At 42.7% G+C, this 27,592-nt stretch overlaps 1 protein-coding gene across 1 annotated transcript; it reads left to right on the top strand.

The window, feature by feature from the left end:
* The first annotated feature begins 251 nt into the window (after positions 1 to 251).
* DUXB (double homeobox B) lies at positions 252 to 25,751 on the top strand. Its single transcript, XM_059381633.1, is given in 6 exon segments — positions 252 to 350; positions 4,064 to 4,266; positions 20,913 to 21,069; positions 23,570 to 23,675; positions 24,050 to 24,204; positions 25,161 to 25,751. Coding segments are annotated over 6 exon segments (1,305 nt in total). The 3' UTR covers positions 25,746 to 25,751.
* The last annotated feature ends 1,841 nt before the right edge of the window (positions 25,752 to 27,592 follow it).

Below are 27,592 nucleotides of genomic sequence, written 5' to 3'. Positions count from 1 at the left end.
GCTACATCAGAGTACCCAAATGGAGTCCCTGCAGCTGTTAACATCTGTAAAACCCATTGGGGAAAATGAAGGAAAATTTCAGGGAGCTCTCAGAGATGCTCTGGAGAAAAATTCTCATCTTCAAGGAAGCCTGACACAGTTTTCAAAAGAAGCCAAATGAATGAACAAGAGAGTGAAGACATTTGTTGCACAAAAGAAAATAATATCACAAAACTCTTTTTACAAGGTCAGATCAAGTTTCTGGGTAGACAATGACGAAGATGAGGGCTGGGGCTCCAGGAGAAGACGTGGATTGTGGGAGCCTGGAACTGGATGATATAAGTTCATCAGAAGGTGGGACCAAGTGCAAGGTGAACCAAAGGAAAGACAATGATTGGTGTGGCTTGAGTCTAAACACTCATTTTAAAACTCCTAAAGAGACCAGCTGCATACTAACTGAACTGAAAAACAGGAAATAATCAGTGCCTTGAAAGATCATCTGAAATGTCTCTAAACCAGAAAAGGTTCCCAGAAATCAGGGGGGGGAAAGGCGCAGTTAGAAAGGGAGACACCCCAGCTCTTATCCTCCTTCAAGTGTATCCACATAAAAATCATTTTCACCAAATACCTGATTTAGAGACGATGTACCCTGCAGAGATGTAGGAAACTCCTTCAAAATCATATGACAAGACCATTAATGCAAAGAGCTGGACACCTACAAAATACAAGCCAAAATTCTGTCAGGAAAATTCTAAAGAATCATGTGTTATTATTGAAACCTATTCAAAGAGCTCATGACTATGAGTCAGGAGCGCTGTTGGCTGAGAGACACCTCCATAGCTTAAGAAAAGAAAGTGCATACCTGGGGGGGGGGGTGGAGAAGGAAAAAGAAAAACTGAGAAACAATGAAAGTTTCTGAAAAAATATCTTTATGTCCCTGATGTTGCAAATAGGACATTTGGCAGAGGACAGAGACCACCAGGACATCCTCCGGTGGAATGAACCCCATTAGGCTATGGCTGGCTGAGGATCCAGGGTCCCTCCAAAGATCTGGAGACCAGGGGAAAGACTCCTCTGGCAGGTCAGCTCCATCCTGACACAGATCTTTTTGAAGATCTCAGGATAGCCAGGGTACCCTGGTCCTCCTGGTGCAGATAGCAGCTTGGGACTTTCTTTTGACTCCACAAATCAGAGGATCCAAATTCCATTGACCTAGACTCTGGTCCTCCCCCTTGCCCCTTATCAGACTTCAGATGTTTTAGAAAACCTTAAGGGGATTGCTCATGGGGGATAGAACTCTCTGGTCTTCCCCCATTCCAGAATTTCAGAAGAAATTGCCTAGGAATCTTCTCCACCGAGGGACTTCCCTGGCCCTGTGCACTTCCTCTTCATCCTCCATCAGCGACAGGAAATGTCTCCACATTGAAGGCTGTCTACACAGCCTGAAAACAGAAGTGAGTCACCACTGAGCTGACTCCACCTTCCATTGATCATACAGCTACAGAACCAGACCACAGAAAGATGTTTTCTCTCCACTCAAATAATTTTCTAATACTATATGAGTCTTATGGCTATTAATTGATTCTGTAATGTCTACAGTGAAAACCACTTGGGATTATACTACATAGACAATGTTCTATAGTTGTGGATTACTTCAATGTGAAACTAAGTTAATTGCTTCATTTTATCCTATTTGCAAGCAGCATAATTACAGCTTTTTATTGTTTTTAGCAAGTCTTCTAAAATAATCCAGGAGGCCAGTGTTTCATTTTGCCCTTTTTTTTTTTTTTTAATAATTTTGATGTTGTTCTTCTGGTTTTATTGTCATTGTAGAAAATGATTACACAACATCTCAATGGAGGACCTGATCAAATTACAACACTGAGGATTGTGGATTATTTTGTGCCTGATGTGAATGGGAATCAGATTTAACCCTGAGGTCACCACTCTGCTCAACCTGCCCCCTTTGGGATGCTTGACTGGGAGGCAACCTTAACCTTGACACTGAAAGGTGACCCAAGTTCATAGGTCAAGCCCAGCTACTCTTTTTTTTTTTTTTTTTGACAGACAGAGATCATAAGTAGGCAGAGAGGCAGGCAGAGAGAGAGGAGGAAGCCCCACTGAGCAGAGAGCCCGATGTGGGGTTCGATCCCAGGACCCTGAGACCATGACCTGACCCGAAGGCAGAGGCTTTAACCCACTGAGCCACCCAGATGACCCTAGCCCAGCCACTCTTTACCCAAGGCCTGCCCCAGACAAAGTTACAAAGGTGACCCCACCTTCCTTCCCTGTCCTGTGTCCTGTAGCACCCTGCCCCATCACAAGCCTGGATTTGGGACTAGACAGGATCTCAGAGGCTGTCAACCCTCACCTCTCCTTCCCTGAACTGTCTCACCTTTACAACAGCACCGCCAGTGGAAACAATTTAACACCCTAAATGACACCAGGAGTCCATGATGCACAAAGCCCACCAATGACTCCAAATCATGCTGAGAGTCAAATCCATGCTCCTGGTCTAGACATGCTTATGTCCAAGACCCTCCTACTCAGACACTGACCATCCTTCTATCCGAAAAGCATCTTAAGGTCACTTGAATGATCTCCTCTGCCAGAAACACCTTTCCCCAGATGGGTGGGTGCTCTTTCATTTAGATACCAACACTGGTCCTATCTTCCGAAGGTGCCCTTTCCAGACCACCCCAGGCCAGTGGCTCTGCTCACTCAGTCCTCTCTATTCCCTCACCCTATTTATGACCTTGGAACCATGGTCCTTTCAGAAATCATCTATTTCCATGTTTATTCACATGTATTTCTGCATCACTCTGGACTACGAGGCAAGTAGGGCAGAGAGATGATCTTATTTCTGCCAAGCCCTCCCTCCTGCCAAGCACCTGACAGTCACTCAAGGATTTGGGAAACTGAGCAAGAAATGAACAAGTGAATCCAGTGGAAAGACACCCATGAAACCTCAGACCTGACCAAACAGCCATTGTGGGCCTCCCAGGGCAGGACCCACATACATGCGATGCCTCCTTGGAGACTTGCCTGGACCCCGCTGCTCCCATGGGCCAAACATTCCCTGAAGAACACAGGCTTTGCCCTAGAAACGGCTCCTTTCTCCGGTGTGGGTTTCAGGCCAAAGATTCCACATTAACACTGCTCATGGAGAAGGGAGGGGAAGGTCAAGATTGTGGGGAAAGAAGAGGAGGTGTGGTAGGGTAGCCCCTGCCTCCCGTCCTTGGCACTGAGCAGGAAGGAGCTCAGGTGCTTTTGTGGTCAAATAAAACCGCCAGGGATGCCTGGGTGGCTCAGTTGGTTAAGCATCTGCCTTCAGCTCAGGGCATGATCCCAGAGCCCTGGGATCAAGTCCCACATTGGGCTCCCTGCTCAGCAGTGGGGAGCCTGCTTCTCCCTCTGCCTGCTCTGCCTACCGCTTCCCCTGCTTGTGTGCTCTCGCTCTCTCTCTCTCTCTCTCTCTCTCTCTGACAAATAAATAATAAAATCTTGGAAGGAAGGAAGGAAGGGAGGGGCGGGGAGTGAGGGCCACCAGACCTCCAGCCCAGGGTTTTCACTGGTTTGGAGAGTCCCTAGCAGGGAGGGACTGGCAAGCACTCAACACTCAGCTCTTTGCTAAGAGTCACGGCCAATATCTGCGAGGCGCAGAACTCAACAAAGCACACACCTTGACAGGAATTCCACCCTGTTCTCTACCTTACCCCCTCAAAACCCACTGATGACCCCACTTCGTGCAGGAGTCCCATGGAGAGATGAGGAAACTGAGGCTCAAACACGCTCCAAATTATGAAACGTTGAGATGGGGCTGTCAGCTCATGCTCCAAAGCCCAAGGATGAGGCTCGCCTCTACACCTTCCTAGCTGGGTTTCTTTGAGCCACATCCCCTAAACCAGGTCCCTCGAATTCCTCAACTCTGACCGAGGTATGCAGGTTAAATGACATGAACTTGCAGAGAATTCTTAGCACATGATAAAAGAAGTTGCTGTTTTTATGATCCCCTTCTAAGTTATCAGCACTCAATCTGGGACATCCGCCCCAAAATTCCACTCATTCCCCATTCTCTGAAAAGCTGCCCGGCCTCGCCTCTGCGGTAGCTGTTACTGCGGCAGACCCCACCGAGGAGCAGTACGAGGACCTCTCGTGGAGGGAAATGGTCATTTACTCAAGAGGAGCTGCTCCAGAGACTGCAAATATGCATGCGTTTGGGCCACATGTGCACAGGTTGGAGGCCTACGAGCACACTCTTCCGAGGGCAAAACCAGACATCAGCAGGTGCAGGGGGAAGGGGCTCAGCCTTGAGTGCAGATCACGGGACTAGGTCTGGGAGCTGAGCAAGGTCAGGGAAGAGGAAGTCGGCCATTCCCGGCTCACCATGAGTGGGTAAGAAGCGATGGGAGCATAACCAGCAAACGAGCAAACGCAGTCCTAATTAGAACCAGAGGTTCTTCCTGCAAGTGGCAAAAACATTTTGGAGGTAACCATGGGAACAGAGGGGAGCGGGCCCATAAAGAAACACTGGAAATTAACTTGCGTTGCTCTGCAACACGGACAGCTGAAATCCAGGGATGCTCCCTCTGCCCGAGCCCTCACATCCAATTTGATATCACCACGTTAGCATTTGGGCCTTTTATCAAGGTCAGAGCCTGGCAAGATGTCTGCCTCCCCCTGGCCATGGGTGGCCCAAAAAGCTTTCATTCAGACCACTCACTGCCCCATGTGGGAACTTGATAGGATTGTAATTCTTAGACGGTGCTCTAGAACAGTGGGTGTGGCTCTCAAAATTCAGCGTCTCCCTGTTGCTCTATTTGTAGGTGGTATTCTGTGGCTACTAACGAGTCCACTAACGTCATCGGAAACACAGAATTTCCTTTTTTCTTAAAATGAGACTTTATATTTCTTCTGCTTTCTTTGCTGGTGTGTAAGTAAGAATAGAATTTTGGGAGACAAGCCATAAGTGACTCTTAATCTCACAAAACAAACTGAGGGTTGCTGGGGGGAGGGGTGGGAAGAAGGGGTGTGGGGTTATGGACATTGGGGAGGGTATGTGCTTTGGTGAGTGTTGTGAAGTGTGTAAACCCGGTGATTCACAGACCTGTACCCCTGGGGATAAAAATATATGTTTATAAAAAATAAAAAATTTTAAAAAAGAATTTTGGTTGGCTTTGTTTGACAAGGCCCCATACCATGAACGCTAAGAGGGAATTTTACAGGAGTTCTCTCCAGATTTGGAATGCAACATTTATTTTGGTTGTAACAAGAGCTGAGCTACTCTAGTTACAACATTAATATGTTTAACAAGATCAAGTTTTGACTTAAGAAAGGGTAAGGGTATGAAACATTTTGTATGGCCAAGCATCCCTTTCTTCACTAGTCATCACACGTACTTGTAATGATGCCACTACCTTCACCCCTTACCCTCGGAGGGGAACTGTGGTGCGGGATACCAGCTCTTAGAGGTGAGCCGGTTTCCTACACTTGGGAGTCAGTGTTCTCCACCACCAGAAGCCTGATGTGGTTCTCCACCACCACACATGCCAGAACCAGCCTTTCAAAGAATACATTTCAGTTAGGTTTGGCACAGAAGAAATGGGGTCATCAGATTGTGTAAGAGAAACACTGAACTCATATTTAACCCTAAGGCAAAGCGCTTCTCATTGTCCACAAGCTAAGCTCCCTGGGATGATCCTTCAGACCGAATCTCAGTCTTATCTCTGAGAGGTGTCCCAGGCGGACCCCTCCAAAAGTCACTGGACACACCCAGCACTTCAGCCAGGCCAGCTCCCAGCAGGATTATGAAGACTCTAACAGAGACATTTTTAGGACCTTGACCCACTGCTCTATTCTGTGCCCTTCACCTCCTGTCCCCATCACAAGTCTGGCCTTGGGGTTGGAAAGGACCTCAAAGGCCAAGCTGTCAACCCTCGTCCCTCGTAGGTGGCCCCATCCACCCTCAGCCACTGCCTGCCAGCCCAGTGACAGCTGGAACGAAGGTTCATGGACAGTTTAGAACTCTAAGCTTCTTAACGTTCCGTTAATATGTCAAGGTCAGTTTTTGTCTGTTTGTCTGTTTGTTTTGTCTCAGATCCCACACTGTTTCCTCTGCCAGGAACACCTTTCCCCCAGATAGGTGGGTGCTGCCTTCTTCACTGAGATACCGACGCTGCCCTGGCTTCTGGAAGCGCCTTTCCTGACCACCGCAGGCTAGCGTCTATGCTCGCTCATCCCCGCCCTTCCTTCTCCCTATTCAGGGCCTCAGAGCATCCATCCTCTCTGAAGGAATTTTATTTCCTCGTGTATAGTCTGCATTTTCCTCTGAATGGTACAGGTTGTTACAACAGAGTTTATCTTATCCCCACGGAGCCGTCCTGTCCAGCCCATGGCAGGCACTCATTAAGGATGTGAGGAATTGGGGCGCCTGGGTGGCTCTGTGGGTTAAGCCTCTGCCTTCAGCTCAGGTCATGATCTCAGGGTCCTGGGATTGAGCCCCACATCAGGCTCTCTGCTCAGTAGGGAGCCTGCTTCTCCCAAGCCCTCTGCCTGCCTCTCTGCCTACTTGTGATCTCTGTCTGTCAAATAAATAAATAAAATCTTTAAAAAAAAAAAAAAAAAAGGATGTGAGGAATTTAGCGAGAAGTGAATGCATGAATCCAGAGGGAAGGACCTGAGACCTCACACAGTTCCGGCAGGTCGGGCCTCCCTGGGCGGGACACACACATCTGTGGTGCCTTCTTGAGCCTCACCTGGGACCCTGTTGTTCCCCACTGCCTGCAGTTTCCCTGAAGAACCTCAGTTTTTATCAGACCACTCTACCCTCTCTGCGTGGGTGATGGGCCAGCCCCTTTGAGATGGACCCCTGACAGTGAGTCGTACACGCCACACAAATGTGGGCAGTGGGAATGGGTGCCAGTCCCAGTGTTGTGGGAAAAGAGGAAGATGCTAAAGGAGACGTGGGTACGGTACCAGGACTCCTAAACCACAATTAGGCAGTAAAGAGTATGGGTGCTGTTGTGTTGAAGGAAAAGCTGCTGGACCTCAGGGACCCAGAACATTCCACCAGCCTGAACAGTCCCAAGTGAAGGAGGTGGGGGAAAGTACAAGCACTTAGCAAGTCTCTCGAAGCCCAGAGTGCTTGCCCCCACACCAGGTTTCTATTTATCTCATTTAGCCCCACTGTGGCTCGCCTTGAGGAAAGGAATGGCATAAGAGGTGAGGAAACTGGGTCTCAAACAAGTTCTAGAACTCTAAGTTTTTTCCAGGTGTCTCTCGAAACTTGATGTTTCCATGTTATTCTATTTGTAGGTGCTGTAATGACAGCATCTTCATTCCTGTTAACAAGACCACTGAAATAATCAGAAACACAAAAGGAATGTGGTCTTTCTTTTGAAATAATTTTGATTTCTTTCTCTTTGTCTTCCTGCCTTTAAGTGATTGCGCAATATGGAGAACTAATAGGATTATAATGTTTAGGACAGTTTTTTATAAACGTTCATTACATAAAACATGAATATTACTTTTGTCATTACTATTTCATCCAGAAACAGGAACACTTTTTCTCTCTTCTGATGTAATTTTGGACTTTCTTACAATTGTTTTCACTGCTATTGCTAAATAATTGTATATTTGCTCAAACTAAAGCTCAATAGAATGATTATTTTGAAGATAATGCTTCATAAATAGAATTTGTTTGGCAGTAAATTTGGTGAGTGCCTTGTTTCTTTGTTCCAGATGATGTAAGGACAGTATCTCGGAGATGGCAGTTTAATAAAGTCCCATAAGAAGGGCTTATCGTGCCGGATCTTACACCTAGAGGGATTAGAAACACAGAGCCTACTTCTGTGTGCCAAGAGCTGACTTGACTCCACTTAAAAAGACGGATATGGCTTACTAAGCTGTTCTTGAAAGAGAGCAGTCTGTGAACCTTCTATAGGAACATCCTTCAGTATTCACCTTGTATTTAATTGTTTGAACACCTCCAAGGAGACATGCCTGCAGACTCGGAAACCTCTAGCCTCCGGCCTCAAAATCCAGCTCTGCACAAAGATGGCCACACAGAGGAGTCTGCCTTCAGAGACAACCCAGTCTTATCGTTTTCTTCATGTGGCACCCTACGCCATGCCCCTCGCTTCCCGCTGACCCTCCTGACCTCTCTGACCCTAACTGACAGCCCTCAAAACCAGCCTCTCAGGGCACACACTTCGGTGAAGGAGAATGTAGGTAAAGTGGAGTCACTGGGATACAAGAAAGGGAATCTGAACTCGGATCTAACCAGAGGCCACAAGGCGCTGGGCCTCCCCAGGCAAACACTCCAGCCCAGTGTTCTACCATGGCCAGCCTCAGGCCAGATTATGATGGTGAAAACACTTCCTGGGACTCTTAATTCCCTTCTCTGTTCTAATGTCCTTCACCTCTCCCTCCCCAGCAGAAGGCTTATTTTGCGGGGGCGCCTGGCTGGCTCAGTGGGTTAAAGCCTCTGCCTTCAGCTCAGGTCATGATCTCAGGGTCCTGGGATCAAGCCCCACATTGGGCTCTCTGCTCGGCGGGGAGCCTGCTTCCCCTTCTCTCTCTGCCTGCCTCTCTGCCTACTTGTGATCTCTGTCTGTCAAATAAATAAATAAATAATAATCTTTAAAAAAAAAAAAAAACAAAAAACAGAAGGTGGCTTATCTTGGGAATGGAAAGGCCCTCCATGAAGCTGTCCCATCCTTGGCCACTGCCAGGCCAACCCGGTGACAGTTAGAGCTGATGTCCACAGTCTAGAACTCTGTCTTCCACCAGGACAGAGCAAGGGCACCCAGCCCATGCGGAGGAGGAGCCCAGCACAACTGGGCCTTGGGAAGCCCTCCTTCTCCCAGGATCAGCTTCCTGTCACTATGACAGGACTGCAAGGAAACATAAACAAGGCTATGGGCATGCCACTGCCCTTCGACCCTCACAGTATTGTCAGCTCACGGGTCATGGCAAGTCACACACAGAAACGACCTTCTACAACAGCAGGTCACTTTCCTGAGGGCACTGAGGTCTTTGAAAATGGTGATCTTAATGAGATGGGGCCCAGGAGTAAATGTATCCCATTGCTCAAGTTATCAAAATGCAGAATCCTCCCAGTCTTGTGGAGACGGGCATAACGCATGCAACAGTGTGCATCTCTAACCTTGGCTGCAGGTGAATGAGACTATTAGAGACACACACAAAAAAATCCCAGAGTGGCTCCTATTCAGTTTCTAAAGACAAATCACCCAGTTGTTACTTGGAGGGAAATAGTAGCCCAGAGGAAGCACCCTCCTTCCACAGCAGAAGAATCGCTGTGAGTTTTTAGCGGTACCCTGACATTTCACTTGATCGCGGACTGTGGTTTTTCTTTGATCATCTGGAATTGTGAATGTTTTGGATATCGGCAGATTTGTCCCCACTTAAAGCAAGGACATGGGGTCTCCATCGGTTGATGTATTTTCTTTTTTTTTTTTAAGATTTTATTTATTTATTTGACAGAGAGATCACAAGTAGGCAGAGAGGCAGGCGGGGGGGGGGGAGCAGACTCCCCACCAAGCAAAGAGCCCGACACGGGGCTCAATCCCAGGACCCTGAGATCATGACTCAAGCTGAAGGCAGAGGCTCAACCCACTGAGCCATCCAAGCACCCGAGGATGTATTTTCATCCTAAGTTACTCTCTAGCACAGTTTCTGCCTGGAGGCTTCCTGATACAACCTGTACCTGAACAGATTGCCACATCGGCCAGGCCCGATGCCCTGCACCCCTGACATGACCCAAGGTGAGACCTGACACCCAGACACATCTCTAAGTACCGATTTACATGAAATGTCCCCCAATATCAAAGGTGCCTGAGTGCCCAGATGGTGTCCAAGACTAAGCCCAATGTGGGCCCAGACAAACAAGCTCCCAGGGAAGAACTGTTCGTGAGCTCACCGCGCTGGGCACTGCGTCCACCCCTCCCCTTGGTACCCTATTCCCAGTTATGTCTTTCTTCGTAACTTTAGTTTGTATTCCTCTTGATGAGGGTGTAAGTTTGTGAATTTTGATTAGGATGTTGAATTCAACTTAAGGATGTCTTAGAATCAGATGTTGGGGGGAAAGTCATGTAGCAAGTGAATATACATTCCAGAATAAATCAAAAGCTATTCAGCATGACTTCATGGTTTGTTCTAAAGAACAAAACTTTTTTAAATAACTGCATTAACCAAGGTGCCTTAAAACAAAATATGGAATCTGAGTTTCAGCAGATAGGAGCATTTTCTTTAATGATACTTTGTACTTCCTCAGTGGACTGAGAGATATGTAAATAATCGAGAAAAACAAAATCAGAAAAGAGGAGAGATTTTAGAATTGAGGCGTGATTATTTGGTTAGACCATTCTTTACATATTTCTTCTAACTGATAGAATATTATCAAATAGAATATCTAATTTATAGAATTGTTAGAATATTTGGGACACTTCAGGTTTCAGAAAGGCAACTGGTCTTTTCTGAGACAAAATAACAGAAGAATAAAAAATAATAAAAGAAGAATATTATCAGAATATATAAGTGTGTAAGTGTTCTATAAATAAATATATATACATATATATTTGTTCATAAATGGTATGCATTCTGTTCTAAGGAATATGAAGAAAGTGCTACCCTAGATTTTTAGCAATAAACAGTGAGGTATGCACTATAATGAATGCAAGATGAGATAAGAAGATGTGATAGGACATAAAGTTTGTGCAATGGAAATCTTAAGATCTGAACACATTATGTTATTTCTGGCCACTTATGTCAAGCGCCCAGGGCCTCACACTTTCTCGCATGTTATTAGCATCCCAGCTTCACCAATTTATTCATGGAGAAGTCCCCCCGACCCCCCATGGTCATACACACATGAGAGAGTTCTGAAGGATCCCAGGATCTTTCTAATAAAATGTGAATTTTATAATCTATAATAAATTTAATAAAATTCACATTCTTGGGAATTTCACTTTTTATTTTGAACTTCTTAATTTGAATACTGCAAATAAAATATGATTGACAATAGAACTTACATATCTTCTGGTAGCACCCAGACAGTGAGAGGCCTCAGATTTTAAGACAGCAGGATTCAGTGATATGTTGATTTTTATGAAGTCTGGAAGTCAAGAGAAAAGTGGCATGAATATCTTAGGAAACCAGAACAATGTGAAAGTATCCAAAATAAAAGGGTAACTTTAAATGATATAATAATAACTATAATTCAAATGATATAATAATTAACAAAAATATTAAACAATTATAACTGAGTGTTCTAATAGGAAACATATCATAAATTCTAAATTTATTCATATATTTATATCATCTGGGCTCATATTGTTGAGACTGGGTTATGAAATAATGATGAATAATTATAGTTTATCAATATAATGATGTAGCACTATTAAAATATTGATTAATAGAAACTTAATTTGAATAGAATTGTAACCAATGTTAGTGATTGGTAAAATATATTTTCATAATTTTTAAGGCAATACTTCCTAAGTTTAACATTAATACTTATTCATAATCACATGCACTATCTCTTGGCCAATAAACACAGTGACATTCCTTAGATTGATGTTATTTTCTTTTTGAAAAAAGAAAGTGAACCACTGGAAATGAATGGATGCTTTTGAGTTACATTTTAGTGCTCTCTCATTTTCAACATTAATCAGATTGTATTATGCATTCCATGCTTTCAAAATTTCCAATATTTGGGGCATCTGGGTGGCTAAGTGGTTTAAAGCCTCTGCTTTCAGCTCAGGTCATGATCTTGGGGTCCTGGGATAGAGCCCCACATTGGGCTCTCTGCTCAGCAGGGAACCTGCTTCCCCTCCTCTCTCTGTCTGCCTCTCCGCCTGCTTGTGATCTCAGTCTCTCAAATAAATAGATAAAAAGACGGGCGTCTGGGTGGCTCAGAGGGTTAAGCCTCTGCCTTTGGCTCAGGTCATGGTCTCAGGGTCCTGGGATCAAGCCCCACATTGGGCTCTCTGCTCAGCGGGAAGCCTGCTTCCTCCTCTCTCTCTGCCTGCCTCTCTCCCTACTTGTGATCTCTCTGTGTCAAATAAATAAATAATCTTTAAAAATAAATAAATAAAAAGAAAAAAGAAATTTCCAGTATTTGTCAGTATCTTCTTTGGAGTTATCCACACAATATAACGCATAAAAAAATTTTTTTTCTGGCCAAAGATATGTTATATAAGTACTCAAGTTACAGCAAGTGAGATGATTTTAATCTAAAATGTGTGCCCTGTGAATACAGTACATTGACAACCGTTAATAGCAATGGCCTTAAATTTGATGATAGTGTGTGACTCCTTAATTTACACATTCATTGGAAGCAGTTTTTCAATATGAACTGTTTTGGGAAAGTTTCTTCCACACATTCACTTACTTGGAGGGTAAACATTTCACGACCCTTTCCATTATGCTGTCTTTCTAGGAGTTATTCTCCATTTGATAACAGAGAATGAAGATGTAATTTTATCGAGATGTAATTTATTCACCATAAAATATACCCTTTTACAGTGTACAATCCAATGGTTTTCAGCATATTGGGAAGGTTGTACAACCATGAACATTGGCTAATTTTAGAAAATTGTTATCATCTTTAAAGAGAAATCCTCTATCAACCAGCGCTCAGTCCCATTCTCCCTCCTCCCTTGGCAGGTAGTGGAAACTACACACCTACTTTCTGCCTCTATGTATCTGTCTACCCCAGACATTTCAGTAGGAATGGAATCAACCAAAAGGTGGCCTTCTATGTCTGGCTTCCTTGATTCGGCTTAATGTTTGCAAGGTTCACTCGTGTTAATAGCATGTATTTCATTAACTTACATGTCTGAATAATATTGCATTGTAAAATACACCACATTTTATTTGTCCATTCATCAGATAAAGGAGGCCTCCGAGGCTAACATTCAGTGATTACCAACATCTTTCCTCGCCGTTCTTCTTAAGAGCTTGAGCATAAAATCTGGGAAACAGGTGTGCCCTCCTGGAGGAGAAAAAAGTCCTCAGATGCCACCCCCCAAAACTGGATAAGACTTGTTTTACAAAGATACAACGTAAACTCACTAGGAAATTTGTCTCTAAGAGACTCAATTCGCTGTGCGCAGGCGAGAATGACTCAGTAGTCAACTTGGCACCCAACGTTAATCCAAGAAATACGTATGCATGCATAGGCACACACAGTTTTCTACTGGATCCAGTGTACCACTGCCATTTTATTCTCTGAAGTCACGAATGGCTTTAACATTTATTTAGGGTAAGAGCCATTTTTTTCCCCCTGAATTGAAGTACTTTTTCAGTGCTGTGAATATTTTACTCAAAATGCTTTCCATAGTAGAAATTTCTGTTTTGCATCAGTTTTGCTATCTCTTTGGAATATTCCTAGATGTGCTACAGTACAGACACTACGGTGTTCCAGTGGGGTCACTGCTCAGCCTCCTCTACCCCTTCACCCTCCCCAGGCGGCATCTAGCAGTGAGGAAGCTCAGCACTTACCAGCCCTAAGCTTCCATTTCAGCATTTCCCAGGACTGAGATGGCCGATGTGAGAGAGGGAGGGGGAAGCAACAGATGGGAGAGAGGGGAAGGTAGAGAAGGGTCAGACAATCAGGAGAGAATGGAAAGAGGTGGTTCTCAGGGGAATGCCCCAGGGCACCGTGGCTGCCTGCATACTGGTTCTTCCCTTTGCAGCAGGTCTTGGATGTCACCAGCCCAGGTTTCCCTCCTCCCCCAGTTGAACTCCTCATGGCTCCATTATTTTCTGACAACACTTTTCTTTTCCATCTTTACTCCAGACCCATATTTGAGAGCAGACAGCACAATGGCTCCAGCAGATGGACTGCAATTCTCGAGCTCACCTCCTGCCCCTACTTCCTGATGAAACATATGAGAAAGAGCAAAGCCGCACCCAATGGCCAGGACCAGGCCTGGTACCCTCAGTTATGTCTTGGTGTTCTTCTGAAAAACTAGAACATTGTCTAAACCACAAAATACCAACCGTCCTTTCTCCTGACCAACACAGGTGACGGCTTCTCCTTCATAATTATGGCACTGGCCTTGTTCAAGCTTTGGTTCCTAAAGATAAGATTTATTAAACTATCAATCATAGAATCATCCCTGCATGTGGTAGCACAAAATCCAGAGAAAAATGTCTGTTTCCATGACCTCACCCTAAAATCACCCGACCTCAGTGGAAATCCTATAAGGACTTTCTTCAAGAGTAACAAATGCCAAACCATGGGGGATTAGGAAGATGGGCAAGGAACTCAGCAGCAGGACCGGGAACACTGATGGCGGGCCCTCACAAGGGTCAGAACAGTTCCTTCAACCCCTGCAGCCTGGGGCAGGGCCATCAGGAAAATGCTGCCTGGAAAGGTGCCTTCCTCCCTGCCCCTCTCCTACAGGGGCTGCGCCATGTGGGATCCTTGTCACTCTATTGGGGGAACAGGGTTGGATTCCATTCCCCCTATCACTTAAGGTCCCTTTGACCACAGTGTCCCACACAAGTGCATCTTCCTTCCAGTTGGAGCCCCACTCGGGGTTGACACCTTCCAGGCTACTGCTGCAGTGAAATTAGAGCCGATGGAGTAAAATGAGCATTAGGGAAGTTAAATGAAATAGTTAGGGTCCTACAACAATCTGTGGTCAAATCTGTGAATATCAATTACCTAAGAACCGTGTGCATAGAAGAAATCGATATCTGGGGTATCAGGAAGTGTGTCATTACCTCACCTGGTGGGGCAGCTTGAGCAAAGGAATGGTTGTAGGAAAGATGCACTGTGTGGGTGGGACAGCTGGGACCCTCCTGTAGGACAGAAAGGGCGTCTTAGTGAACAAGGGTGAGGAGACTGCAAATGGGTCAGATTCTGAGGGGCCTTGATTGACATGTAAACCATAGGGCCATTGCCTCTACTGGAAGAGGCTGTGGTTCTAGAAAAGGGCATTGCACCACCACAGTCCTGGGAAAGATAGCCTTCATTTTTCACATGCCCTACCCACTGTCTACGTCCTGACATCACTCTGTCCCATCTGCCACCAGGGAGAGAGCTCCTCACCCCCTCTGATGAGGCCCAAAAACTATGTCATCTCAGTTACTTTCTGAACCAAATTCCCCCTTCTATTGGCCCTGAGACTGTGAATTTGTCTCTACATTTTAATAAACCAATGAGGGTAACCGGATAACGAAATCCAGGGAGGTCTTTAATTCTTTGTGTCCTTTCTTCTTAAAGAACAAGTAAACATCTTCTCCAGGATGAAGAACACATATGGATTCCCTCCTTTCTTGCACATGTACACAACATTCTGAGTGTCAGGTCCAGGGAGACTCCCTCATTTTCTGCAGGTCACATGACCAGCTGAGCAAATAACTTCCCGTGATCTTCAACCAAATGGATCCTGTCCTGCTAGTGCCCCCTTAGGTTTCACACCTGAGGTAGGATAAGTCTCTTGCAACTTTCTGTTTAGAGAATGAATTTCATGCCCTTCTAAATTTCATGGAAATTTACTGCAGTTAAAAGAGAAGGGGCTATAAAAATTATAAAAACTGGTTTCTTGGAATATTCAGATAATGGTTTAAAGCCTTAACTCTGATCTCAGAGACTAAAATACAAAAACCAAATTTGTACACCCACCTTGGCCTCAATTCTGTCATGGCAATAAGTGACCTCCAAACACGAGTGACTTACCTCAACAAAAGTCTATTTTTCATCCTTCTGGGATTCAGCTTAATGGGGTCATCATTATGTAGGACAGAGAAGGGTCATGGCAGTGAGAGAAGAGCAATGGCCCCCAAAAATGGAGGATTCTGCTCAAAGATGGTACATTCCTATTCACTGACTGAAAGAAATCACAGGGCAAAGCCTGAAATCAACAATTTGTGAAGTCCAGTCCCCCTACAAGACAAGGCCTAACGGGGCTAGTGACATGAGGCTGGGCATGAAATAAGTGGACCCTATTAAATACACCACGGTTCATATGTTTGGTCAACGTTATTAACTTCCATCTCTAAAGTACACCAAATAATCTTACCCTTCTCCACCAGACACAATATGAAACCTCCATTCACACCAAAAGCAACGAGAAGATCTCACTACAGTTCCTTCATCAAGATCTCAAAGAGCAAAAGCCCAGGCTATGAGGCAGCTGAAATAGGGGCTGGACCCATGTAGTGAGCATCCTCTCATCTGTGGAGAAGAGGGGGGAGATGGCATCCGTTGGAACAGAGCAGTACCAAGATTCAGCTGGGGAAATGTTTAGGTGTAGACCTTTAAGGGAGAATGCTTCCCCCCTTTTTAGATCAATTTCTGCTTCCTGGCTAAGGTGCCCAGACCAGGTCCTTGATTGTCCCTTATCTTGCTTGGCTTCATTAGTAGGGACCCTAGAGACTGCGGTATTAAGAAAAAAAAAAGAAAAAGGAAAACAGAAGTACGAACCAATTACCCTGATTCCATTTACTTCCGGATGCAGTTAGCTCACCCCCTAACTCATTACGCCTAATTTCTCTCTCATCTTAACTAAAATATCTCAAGCTTATCAGTTCTCTGTGGCAAAAGCACACTCCATTTTTTCCCCGTGGCAGTTTACAGGAATGCTTAAATAATAGAGAAATTACTTACTGGTCGAAGTTTCAATGCAATCCTTGCCATAGACCAAAGGTTTTAAATCACAACCCAGCTTTGATTTTTGCAATTCTTAACTATGTATAAAATTTTTTTTAAAAAGTAGGTCTCCAACATTTTATGTCTTCATTTAAATGAGTATAAAATCTACCTGTACCCCTTACCCTAAAATCTCCTACCCTTCTTCCTGTTGAACAACAATTCCTTTCTCTTTTTTGTTTCCAATAGTAATAGATTATGCCTTTATTAACACATTCCCTTCTGAGCTCATTTCTTTCTAGATGGTCCCAGGCAACAGTGGCCAAGAGCATGTAAATAATGACAGAAAATGGGGCGCCTGGGTGGTTCAGATGGCTAAGCATCTGCCTTTGGCTCAGGTCATGATTCCAGGATCCCGGGATGGAGCCCCACCTTGGGCTCCCTGCTCAGCGGGGAGTCTGTTTCTCCTTCTCCCACATCCCCTGCTTGTATTCCTCCCTCTCTTACTGTCTCTCTCTGTGTCAAATAAATAGAATCTTTTTTTAATAAATAATGACAGAAAATTCTGTTTCCATAATTCAAGGCACAAGTGGGTTTCACCTATTTTCTGCCTTCCAGGTTTTCGCAGCTAACATAGCTTTACCAAAAAAAATTTATAGTGGTGTAACACGAGTAGGCATTTTTCTAGGATTCAACAAAGTTTTCCACCACCCATGGTTTGTCTCTGTGACAAATCCACATATACACTTTTTCCCTGTTAAATGTCATCATTTCCAAATAAGGCAGAGTTCAGCCATCCAACTAGAGAAACAGAATCAGTATATATAATGATTAATTGTAAGGAATTAGCCTATGGGACTTTAGAGACTCACTAGGCAATTCAAAAATTCCTTGTACGGGCTGAACTCTTGAGCATGAGCTGAATATCAATGAACAGGAAGAATGTCTTCACAGGGAAGTCTCTATTGGCTTTTCAGTTGACTTACTTAGGCCCAGCCAGATTATATAGGATAATATCCCTTAAAGTTAAATGATTGTGGACTTTACTCATTTCTACAAAATACCTTCACAGAAGCAACTAGATGAGAGAATAAGTTCTATAGATTAGCCATACTGACACATAAAACTAATCATTTCTGTCTACATGTTGTTGAGCTGTATAAGCCATACACCTCTCCTGAAACCATATATGACTTCCAAATTTTAAAAAGTGATATTTCTGCCTAATATAGTACAACTATCTTGCCTACAGCAGAAACACACTAAGAAGCCTTTCCCAAGAAGACACAACATCCTTGAGTCATGTGCATCATTCTCTTTTGATACACCTTAAATACAGTGATTTAAAGTGAACTATTGGGGTGCTTGGGTGGCTCAGTCATTAAGCATCTGACTTTTGATTTCTGCTCAGGTCATGATCTCAGGATCCTGGGCTCAAGCCCCATGTGGGGCTGTGTGCTCAGTGTGGAGTCTGCTTGGCATTCTCCTTCTCCCTCTGCCCTTCCACCTGCTCGTGCTATTTCTCTCTAAAATAAAAAAATAAAATGAAAAATCTTTAAAGTGAACTATTACTGGGATGCCTACTGGCTCAGCCAGTGGAACATGTGACTCTTGATCTCAGGGTCATGATTTCAGACCCCCAAGTTGAGCATGGAGCCTACTTGAAATAATAACAAAGTTAACTATTATTAATGAATTATTGGGGATAACTGTGGGAAGAAAACAAAGTATTTTACCACATATACAGATTCATAGCAAAACTCTCAAAACTAGTATATCCTCAATTCTGCAAATGGTCACAAGGTAGTAGCTGGTATTAAAAGTTTAATATTTTTTATTAAGATTTTTATTTTTTATTATTTATTTGACAGACAGAGATCACAAGTAGGCAAGAGGCAGGCAGAGAGAGAGAGAGGAGGAAGCAGGCTCCCTGCCCAGCAGAGAGCCCGATGTGGGGCTCGATCCGAGGACCCTGGGATCATGACCCAAGCCGAAGGCACAGGCTTTAACCATTGAGCCACCCAGGCGCCCCTAAAAGTTTAATATTAACAGTATTTCCTTTGACCTCAGCAACAACCTCACATGGCTTTGATTCTGGCCAGGTGACCCAAGTACTTATTTATATTTATATATATTTATATATATTTAAATTTATATATAAATATATATATATTTAAATATATATGTAATATATACAAATATTTATCTATAAGTCTGTTCTTATAGAACTACCTCTAGTGCTAATACCTGTTAGCACTAGAGGTAGTGAACCAGAAAAACAGGATCAGTAGCTTTCGGAACTCATAGGAAACTAGTGAAATTATACATACACATGTGTGCTCATGTATATATACATATATAGACTTTTGTTATTATGGGCTTATACAATTGTAACACCTGGCTAGGCAAGAATGAGATTTCTGGGGCAGACCCTATGGAAGGCTGAAACTCTCATGTGAATGCAGCTACTTTCCACAGCTGCAGCTTTCTTTCCAGCCAGGAATGCCCAACTTTGCTCTTAAGACTTTTCCATGATTCTGGGTGCCTGGGTGGCTCAGTGGGTTAAGCCTCTGCCTTCAGCTCAGGTCATGATCTCAGGGTCCTGGGATCAGGTCCCACATCAGGCTCTCTGCTCAGTGGGGAGCCTGCTTTCCTTTCTCTCTCTCTCTCTCTCTCTCTCTCTCTCTCTCTCTGCCTGCCTCTCTGCCTACTTGTGATCTCCGTCAAATAAATAAATAAAATCTTAAAAAAAAATAAATAAAAGAAGTTTTTTCCATGATTCTATCAGCCCCACCCGGATTATCAAGGATAATCTCCTTTACTTAAACCCAACTGATTGTATAATTCAATCGACAAAATACCTTGAAACCTAGATACTTTTCTTTTTTTAATAACTATGGCATACAGACAAGTGAAGATGGCATGTACACTTTCCTATCAATGATGGAAAGAGATGTGTTTTGGGGCAGCTGGGTGGCTCAGTCAGTTAAGCATCTGCCTTCCACTCAGGTCATGATCCCGGGCCCCTGGGATGGAGCCGAGTGTGCAGTTACTTGCTCAGCAGGGAGCCAGAGCCTGAGTCTCTGTCTGCCTCCCACTCCCCCTCCGTTCACGCTTTCTCAAATAAATAAATAAATAAATACCTTTTTAAAAAAGTGTTTCACTAATGAATCATTGAACACTTATCAAAAACTAATGATATACTTACTATACAGTGGCTAACTGAACAGAATTTTTAAAAAGTGCTTCAGTAAGAACTCAGGAAAAACATAAAGTGACATATATATATATCCGTACAATATCGTATCATCATCAAGCCAAAATAATTTATAGAGTACTAAAACACTGTGGAAAACAAAACACTTAGAAATGTCTGTATGTGTAAACTAGAGAGCACGGATTCTAAGTCATATTTGGAAAGACATTAGGAGAGATGTAAAATTGCCTGGTGGAATCTGTACTTCTTAATCTGATTACTTCAAGTTTCTTTCTAAAAGCGCTAAACATTTAATGAAGGGATTAAATAGAAGGGCATTTAAGAAATGGGTGGGTCACCCTGGGTGTTGATAAGGTGTGTCTTGAAGTCCTACTCAGTTGCCCACTCACCTCTTGAGATCCAGGCAGTTCTTCCCAAGATGGATTTGAACAGCACTAAAAGCGTAAGTTTTCATCTGCAATTTGCTCTTGGATAATGCCACATGCTTTATTTTAAAGAGTTTATAAAAGTTGAAAACACAATCATAATTAGAGAAGCATATTGTTGGAGCAGGAGCTGTTTGCATCCGTAAGCTGTGTCGGGGGACTGAAAAGTGCTTTCAAGTTGGAGACTGGAATTTCAAATTTAAAATAAGAGCCATAAGTCCCACAAGTGGGTTGTCAAAAGTTCTGAAGTTGACACCGTAAATGGAGAAAATACACATGGAAAACCTAATGTTTTATATTAAAATGTATTTTACCACAAAGTACTGGCTACTGTGTAATTTATCTCAATTTCTTAAGGTTTTACTTGTTTATTTCCATTATGTTTCCCAGCTCCTATTGCTTCCTATTTTTTCTGAGTAATTTTTTGTATTTTCAGTAACTCATATCACAGATTGTCATTTTTTTTCTATTATACGTACATACTTAACATACATGTCTCCAATTCAGCATGACTTTATCTGTACTCCTAAAGTAAAAATAGAGAATCATTGTTGAATGTATAGGCTTTCAACCTGGAAAAAAAAGTGAAGACTTAGGTTTACACAGAGTTTTTAATCCATGAACATATCCTCCATACCCCTCTTCCCATTTTCTCTTCATCAGGCAGACTACAAAAAGAAACCTGGCAAGGCAGGATTGTTTACAACCAGAGTCAAAAGGATATCCTCCAAGAATGGTTTAAACAAAACCTTTACCCTGACAGAGCTACCAGGAAACAATGGGCCAAAGAAATTGGTATTTCAAAATTGGTTTCCAAAATTCAGGTTAAGCATAGGTTTCTATTTCACTGTCAGATTAAAGGTAAAGAGAAAGGCTGGGCTCAGGACCTTCAGGCCATTTTTATGTCCAGTTTGTTGCTCAGGGGCTTTTTGTTGTATATTAAAAACAAGAACTGCGTTTATATCTTTTACCAATTGTGAAAATTTGGGCTGGGTATGTTCACTGATGGCAGGAGAATACACAGACTGGTTCAGGCTCTCCCAATAGGAGGTAAGTTTTTAAGATTTACATAATTTAGGAAATTATAATGCTATATTAATGATAAGGTATCATTAAGTATTGAAGTGCTGGCTCAGTTGGTAGAGGCAAGCAATGCTTGATCACAGAGCTGTGAGTTCAAGTCTCACATTAGGGGTAGAGATTACTTAAAAATTTTTTTAAAAAAAATTTTTTTATTGATAAATACTGCAGGATGAGTATTAATATGTAGTTATAAGGAAACCGTGGGGCAAGAACTCACATATGTTCCCAATTTTCAGGCTAGTTTTTTGTTTTTTGTTTTATACCTGAAGTGTAATTCATACACAGAAGTATATGACATAGGGGCGCCTGGGTGGTTCAGTGGGTTAAAGCCTCTGCCTTCAGCTCGGGTCATGATCCCAGGGTCTTGGGATCAAGCCCCGAATCGATTCAGGCTCTCTGCTCAGTGGGGAGCCTGCTTCCGGCCGCCACCCTCTCTCTCTGCGTGCCTCTCTGCCTACCTGTGATCTCTGTCAAATAAAGAAAATCTTTAAAAAAAAATAAAAGAGCATATGAAATAAAATCCCATATTGTATTATTGAATAGAGCTACTGATATGAAAATGAAACTAAGTTGGATTTCTTCAGTTAGCAAGGCGATAATTGTAGACAATGTAATTATACCTAGTGAGACAGCATTTAAAACAATGAAGATCAGTAAAAATGTGCTCTTTATGGAAAATAATCAATTCAGATTTTTGTGTCTATATATTAAGAGAGCCTCCAATTGGCCATTGGCTGTATGGACCTTTGTCTGAAGGATGCTGGGAAGAAATATTTTACTTTTCATGCATTTGTTCTAGGTGTAAAGAGACCGTTTACTCAAATCCCAGTAATAAAAGTGGGACTATCTGGTGATGTGCTTAAGACTTACCTGGAAACATTTTAATTTAGAGCACAGATAACCTTTCAGCACAATGCCTGGATAAAGGAGTGGGTTATTAAATATTGGTGGTCATTAACACTAAATTTATCACAAATTATCAAAATAAAACAAGTAATTAGAAAGTACATTGCAAACCCTACTCCAGAAATGAGGAAACAAGGAGTTCCATGGGTTTTATATGTGACAAGTTGTACAGCAAGGTGTACAAGTTATCTGTTGATGATTATATGTAAGAGGGAATATTGAGGAGTATCAGTACAGCTCAGCTTTGCTAACTTACTCTCCATTTAAAGATATTCTTGGGGCACTTGGGTGGTTCAGTCAGTAAAGTGTCCAACTCTTGATTTCAGCTCAGGTCATGATCTCAGGTTTGTGAGACTGAGCCCTGGGTAGGCCTCCACACTCATCAGGGAGACTGATTCTCACCCTCTTCCAGTGCCCCTCCCCCGGCTCACACACTCTAAAATAAATAACTAACTCTTAAAAAAAAAAAAGGTTCTCTCTCTCTCTCTCTGCCTCTCCCCACCCTGCTCACACATACTTTTTTAAGATTTTTTTTTTATTTTATTATTTATCTAACAGAGATCGCAAGTAGGCAGAGAGGCAGGCGGTAGGGGGTGGGCAGCTGAGCAGACAACCTGATGTGAGGCTCAATCCCAGGACCCCGGGATCATGACCTAAGCCAAAGACAGAGGCTTTAACCCACTGAGCCACCCAGGTACCCCACACTCATACATACTTAAAAAAAAGAAAAAAAAAAAAAAGAAACTCTTTTCCACAATCAATTCTGTATGTATTACACATTATAAAATGGTGTTACTTATAAACAGATGGTAAGCCAAGAAAAGACTTTCACAGATTGAAGACCTGTTATGAGAGAAGTAGGAAAGGGAGTAAAAGAAATATTGATCTGGGCGCCTGGGTGGCTCAGTGGGTTAAAGCCTCTCTGCCGTCGTATCAGGTCATGATCCCAGAGTCTTGGGATCAAGCCCCGCATCAGGCTCTCTGCTCAGCAGGGATCCTGCTTCCTCCCCCCTCTCTCTGCCTGCTTCTCTGCCTACTTGTGATCTCTGTCTGTCAAATAAATAAATAAAATCTTAAAAAAAAAGAAAATATATTGATCTCCTTCAGTAGAACTGACTGTCTCATAAGTCATAATTTTTCTTGAGATACCATGTGATAAAAGAAATGCTGTCCTGAATTGTAAGCTAATAGTAATGTAACTCCTAGCATAATACATCACTTTTTTCTTATGGATATTATCACAATGGTAGTTGATCAAATCAATTTTAATTATATTGATACTTGGACCGACACAGATTGAATTACATGACTCTCACATCTTCTTCTCCCACTTAGGTCTGGTTTAAAAACCACAGATCAAAACAGAGACAATTGGAATTGGGAGGCTCCTTAGAAAAAGACAAAACCCAAGGACAACACCATCATCAGCCTTGGACTCAAGGTGAAAAAAAAAAAAAAAAAAAAACCACAGGCTCAAATGCATTTCTTCAGCGGGTCCCAGTGAAAATGGAAACAACTTGGCATGTCATGCCCATGTTCTCAAAAAAAAAAAATCAGTATCTTGAGAGGCACTTACAGCTTTTATTCTGGGCACCCTAGTGTCAGAAAGAGAAGCACAGTCCCACAGCTGATAGAGGTTCTCAGCAGGCAAGGTTCTGGGCCTTTTGGTCCTTCTGTTCCAAGCATCCTCTTCTGTCACCATTGGGGATTCAAGGAGTGTAAGTGTAATCAGCATGACCTTCCCAGGCTCAAGTTTCCAGTTTAAACATGAAAACTGTTCTAAAAGATATCTTCTACTCCCATGTTCTCCTTTAGAATACTTACCAACAGCAGCCAGACAAGACTGGACATCTGTCCCAAGATCTCGAACACACGTCCTACTTTAAGCCTCTGAGAGGAACCGATTGCTTGATATTACAACCAGGGAAAAACTGGCCAAAAAAACAGGCATTCAGGAACCAAGAATTCAAGTAAGTTCTGTGTCTGTGACATGAAATATGTTATATTACCCCCCCCCCGGTGGGTTGCTGAAAAAACTGACCTATCTTAGATTATCACAATCATCAAGGCTATGTAAAGGTATGGGATGGTAAACATTTAGCACTACAAGTCCCACTCCTGCAAAATGAAGAACTCTTGTCAGTGGTATACCCATTTAGAATCACCAGCCGCAAATACGTGAGGAAATGTGAAAGTATCTATTTTGAGAACAATTTTCTACAGTTGGAACTGCCATTTTGGTCCAATAATTCCTTTATTATGACGCTGTCCTGTGCCTAGTAGGTATTTTCAGCACTCCTGGCCTCTACCAACTAGTTACCCTGCCCACCTCCCCTCCCCCAATTTGTGACACCCCCAAAACTCTATATACTTAATCACATGTCCTCCAGTTGGGAGAACAAAATCACTCTCATTGGGTACCTTCTAAAGTTAGGGAGACGGTGGTTCAGTATGTTAAATGCTCATAACAAAGTAGCAATCATCAGTTTATCAGCACAGAAACAATCCTTGATCAGATTTATACATGTATATATAACATAGGGACTTTTATGCACATGTTGGCAAAGAGAAAAATGTCAACCTGTCAAGAAAATTGGTTTCTGATCCACTGTTGAAATTAAAGGGAGGAAAGGATCTAGATCATATGCCTTTTCAGCCAGTTTCAATTCCTCTATCGTTGATTGCTGAGTGTTATGACCTCAATTTATGTTTTTATGCGTATACACACACACTTGTACACATACATACACACACATATATACACATACATACTGAACACATGAACAAGAGTAACGAATTTCACACATACAGAATACTTGTATTTCTGATATTGGGGCCGAAATTAATAGCCCTTTTGCAATTTACACAGTATGAAAAACAGAGCTGCAATCACTTGTCCTGTATCTTCTCTCTTTTCTTCATGTAGATGTGGTTTCAGAACCAAAGAACCCTATACCCAAAGCAGAGCAGAAGCAAGTCCATGAATTCCTTGGCAGATGGCCCAAATGGAAGACCAGATCTGACAGCTCAACAGTACCAAATTCATTTGTCCACACCCCTGGGCAGGTCTCATCAATTTGCTTTCTCCAATTCCTTCAGCAGGAACCCAACATTTCTACCTGCTCCTGTCCCTTGTGTGAGCCAAGGACCAGGTGTCATGATGGTGCAACCTACACAGGCTACGCAGGCAGAGAATTCTCTCTCTACTCTGACCCTTAGACCTACCTACCAATACCCTCAACTTCAGGAGGGGACCTCTCAGACCCTTTTCTGGCTCCCAAACCAAGAAAAATGCCAGAATCACATAGAACAGACTGGCCCAGGAGTATTGCAGTTGAAGGACTATTCTGAGTCTCGGCCCGAGCATCAACACCACCAGTCGCAGGATCTGCTACAGGTGGACATAACTTACGTTCTGCAAAGGTGGGATGAGGTCTGCCAGGCTCTGATCGCAAAATGGGATCCTCAAGAAGGTACATACTGGGGGCGCCTGGGTGGCTCAGTGGGTTGAGCCGCTGCCTTCGGCTCAGGTCATGATCTCAGAGTCCTGGGATCGAGTCCCGCATCGGGCTCTCTGCTCAGCAGAGAGCCTGCTTCCCTCTCTCTCTCTGCCTGCCTCTCCATCTACTTGTGATTTCTCTCTGTCAAATAAATAAATAAAATCTTAAAAAAAAAAAAAAAAAAAGGTACATACTGAGATACACACGGCTACAGCACACAGTCAGCTGAGAACCAGCCCACTCCCTCAGCCAACTGCACCAGCAATGTGTAGAGCCTTATGTCAAGCCTTATGTCAGCTCCTGTTACCCACAGATGTTGAGGAAAAGGTTACCTTTTCTGAGTCCCAATCCACAGAAAGAGAACCCTCCAGGACCCCAACTGTGCTTCAGTGAAGATGATTTTCAGGCTGTGTTCCATATGCTACAAAGCTCACCAGGGCCTGAGTTTCAGAAGGAAGAAGTCATTCTCAAAACCTGGTCCAGGCCTCTCTTCTTTTGATGGACAATCAGTGCAACTTAAAAAACAGCAAACAGTGAAGTCATCCTGTTTGGGACAGGATTAATGCAAGAGGAAGGAGAAAACTACTGGAAACCCAAATGAAGTCTTAACTTCTTTGCAGGCAGTGGTTATTTTCTGTACTCCCTTCACTGACTAAGCTGCATCCAGCCTCTGGAAGCACCATAGGCATTAGCCACCAGACAGGCCTGCGGAATCCTTCTGAACCAAATATTTTTCTGACAAACATGACCCCCTCTCTGTAATCACCACATCCACCAATCGGGAACATCCATGAACCGTAACCAAACCCAAGCAAAAATAGGTCTACCAGGGACACATCAGCACACCCTTTCCTGCTAGCAAGATGGGAAAGCAAACTTGAAATTAGTTTATCATGTAGAAAATGAAAAGGATAGTGTATTTCCTGATGTGAGTTCATAAAAGTGAGCTTTTCTCCAAAGCTCTGAGGGCTTTAGTAGGAACTAGAAACTATCTTAGTATCTACAATAAGAGGATGATCAAATGAATTAGAATAAATCCACGATACTGAGTAATCTTCACTTGTATTTTTTTCCTTTGTCTATTTAAAACATAAAAAATTTTACAATGAAAATGCAGTAGTGATTACTTACTCTAATACTAGTATTTCTACATTTTTAGGTTTTTCATATACTCACCAGTGTTATGTGTGGGTCTATATATATACATACACACATATATGTATATATATACACACATACAAACGTCCAGAAAATTATAAATTTTCTATTAAACTAAAACCTGAGGATAACCATTGTCATTTTCATTTTTTCTCTTCTGAAATGGTAACTTTTCAAAGTAGATTTTAATGTATGAAGGTGTACTAATGGTTACTTTGGTACAGTAAAAATATCTTTGAAAAGTATTTTTTTTGTTCATTTTATCAATCTGCATTGTCATATTTGCTGTTTACTTTCCATATGAAGGTGTCAGAATAAGGGCCTTGCACATACACCCAGTACTACAAAGATAGCCATTTTACACTAACACAAACAGGTATAAGGTATACATCCTTACCAGTGATATATGCGTGCGTTACACCAAGAGTTTCTCTAGATGTTCACACACTAACACTCAAGCATCAGAATATTCCAACATCAGTATTTATGGTCAAATTACACTCAGCAGAAATTACTTTTCCTAATATTAGCTGGACTTTACCACCTAACAAATTAAAACTCACACATATACACACATAAGGAACAAATTACTGTGGCATCTATCAGAAAAAACAAAAAAAAAAGAACCTGACAGATTTGGTGTTTGTGAATGAACAGATTACGTTGCTTGAATGACAGAAATTCATTTTCTCACAGTTCT

Source organism: Mustela nigripes, chromosome 17 (genome assembly GCF_022355385.1).
Source record: "Mustela nigripes isolate SB6536 chromosome 17, MUSNIG.SB6536, whole genome shotgun sequence".
Lineage (NCBI taxonomy): Eukaryota > Metazoa > Chordata > Mammalia > Carnivora > Mustelidae > Mustela > Mustela nigripes.
This window is presented reverse-complemented; position numbering and strand designations above follow the sequence as displayed.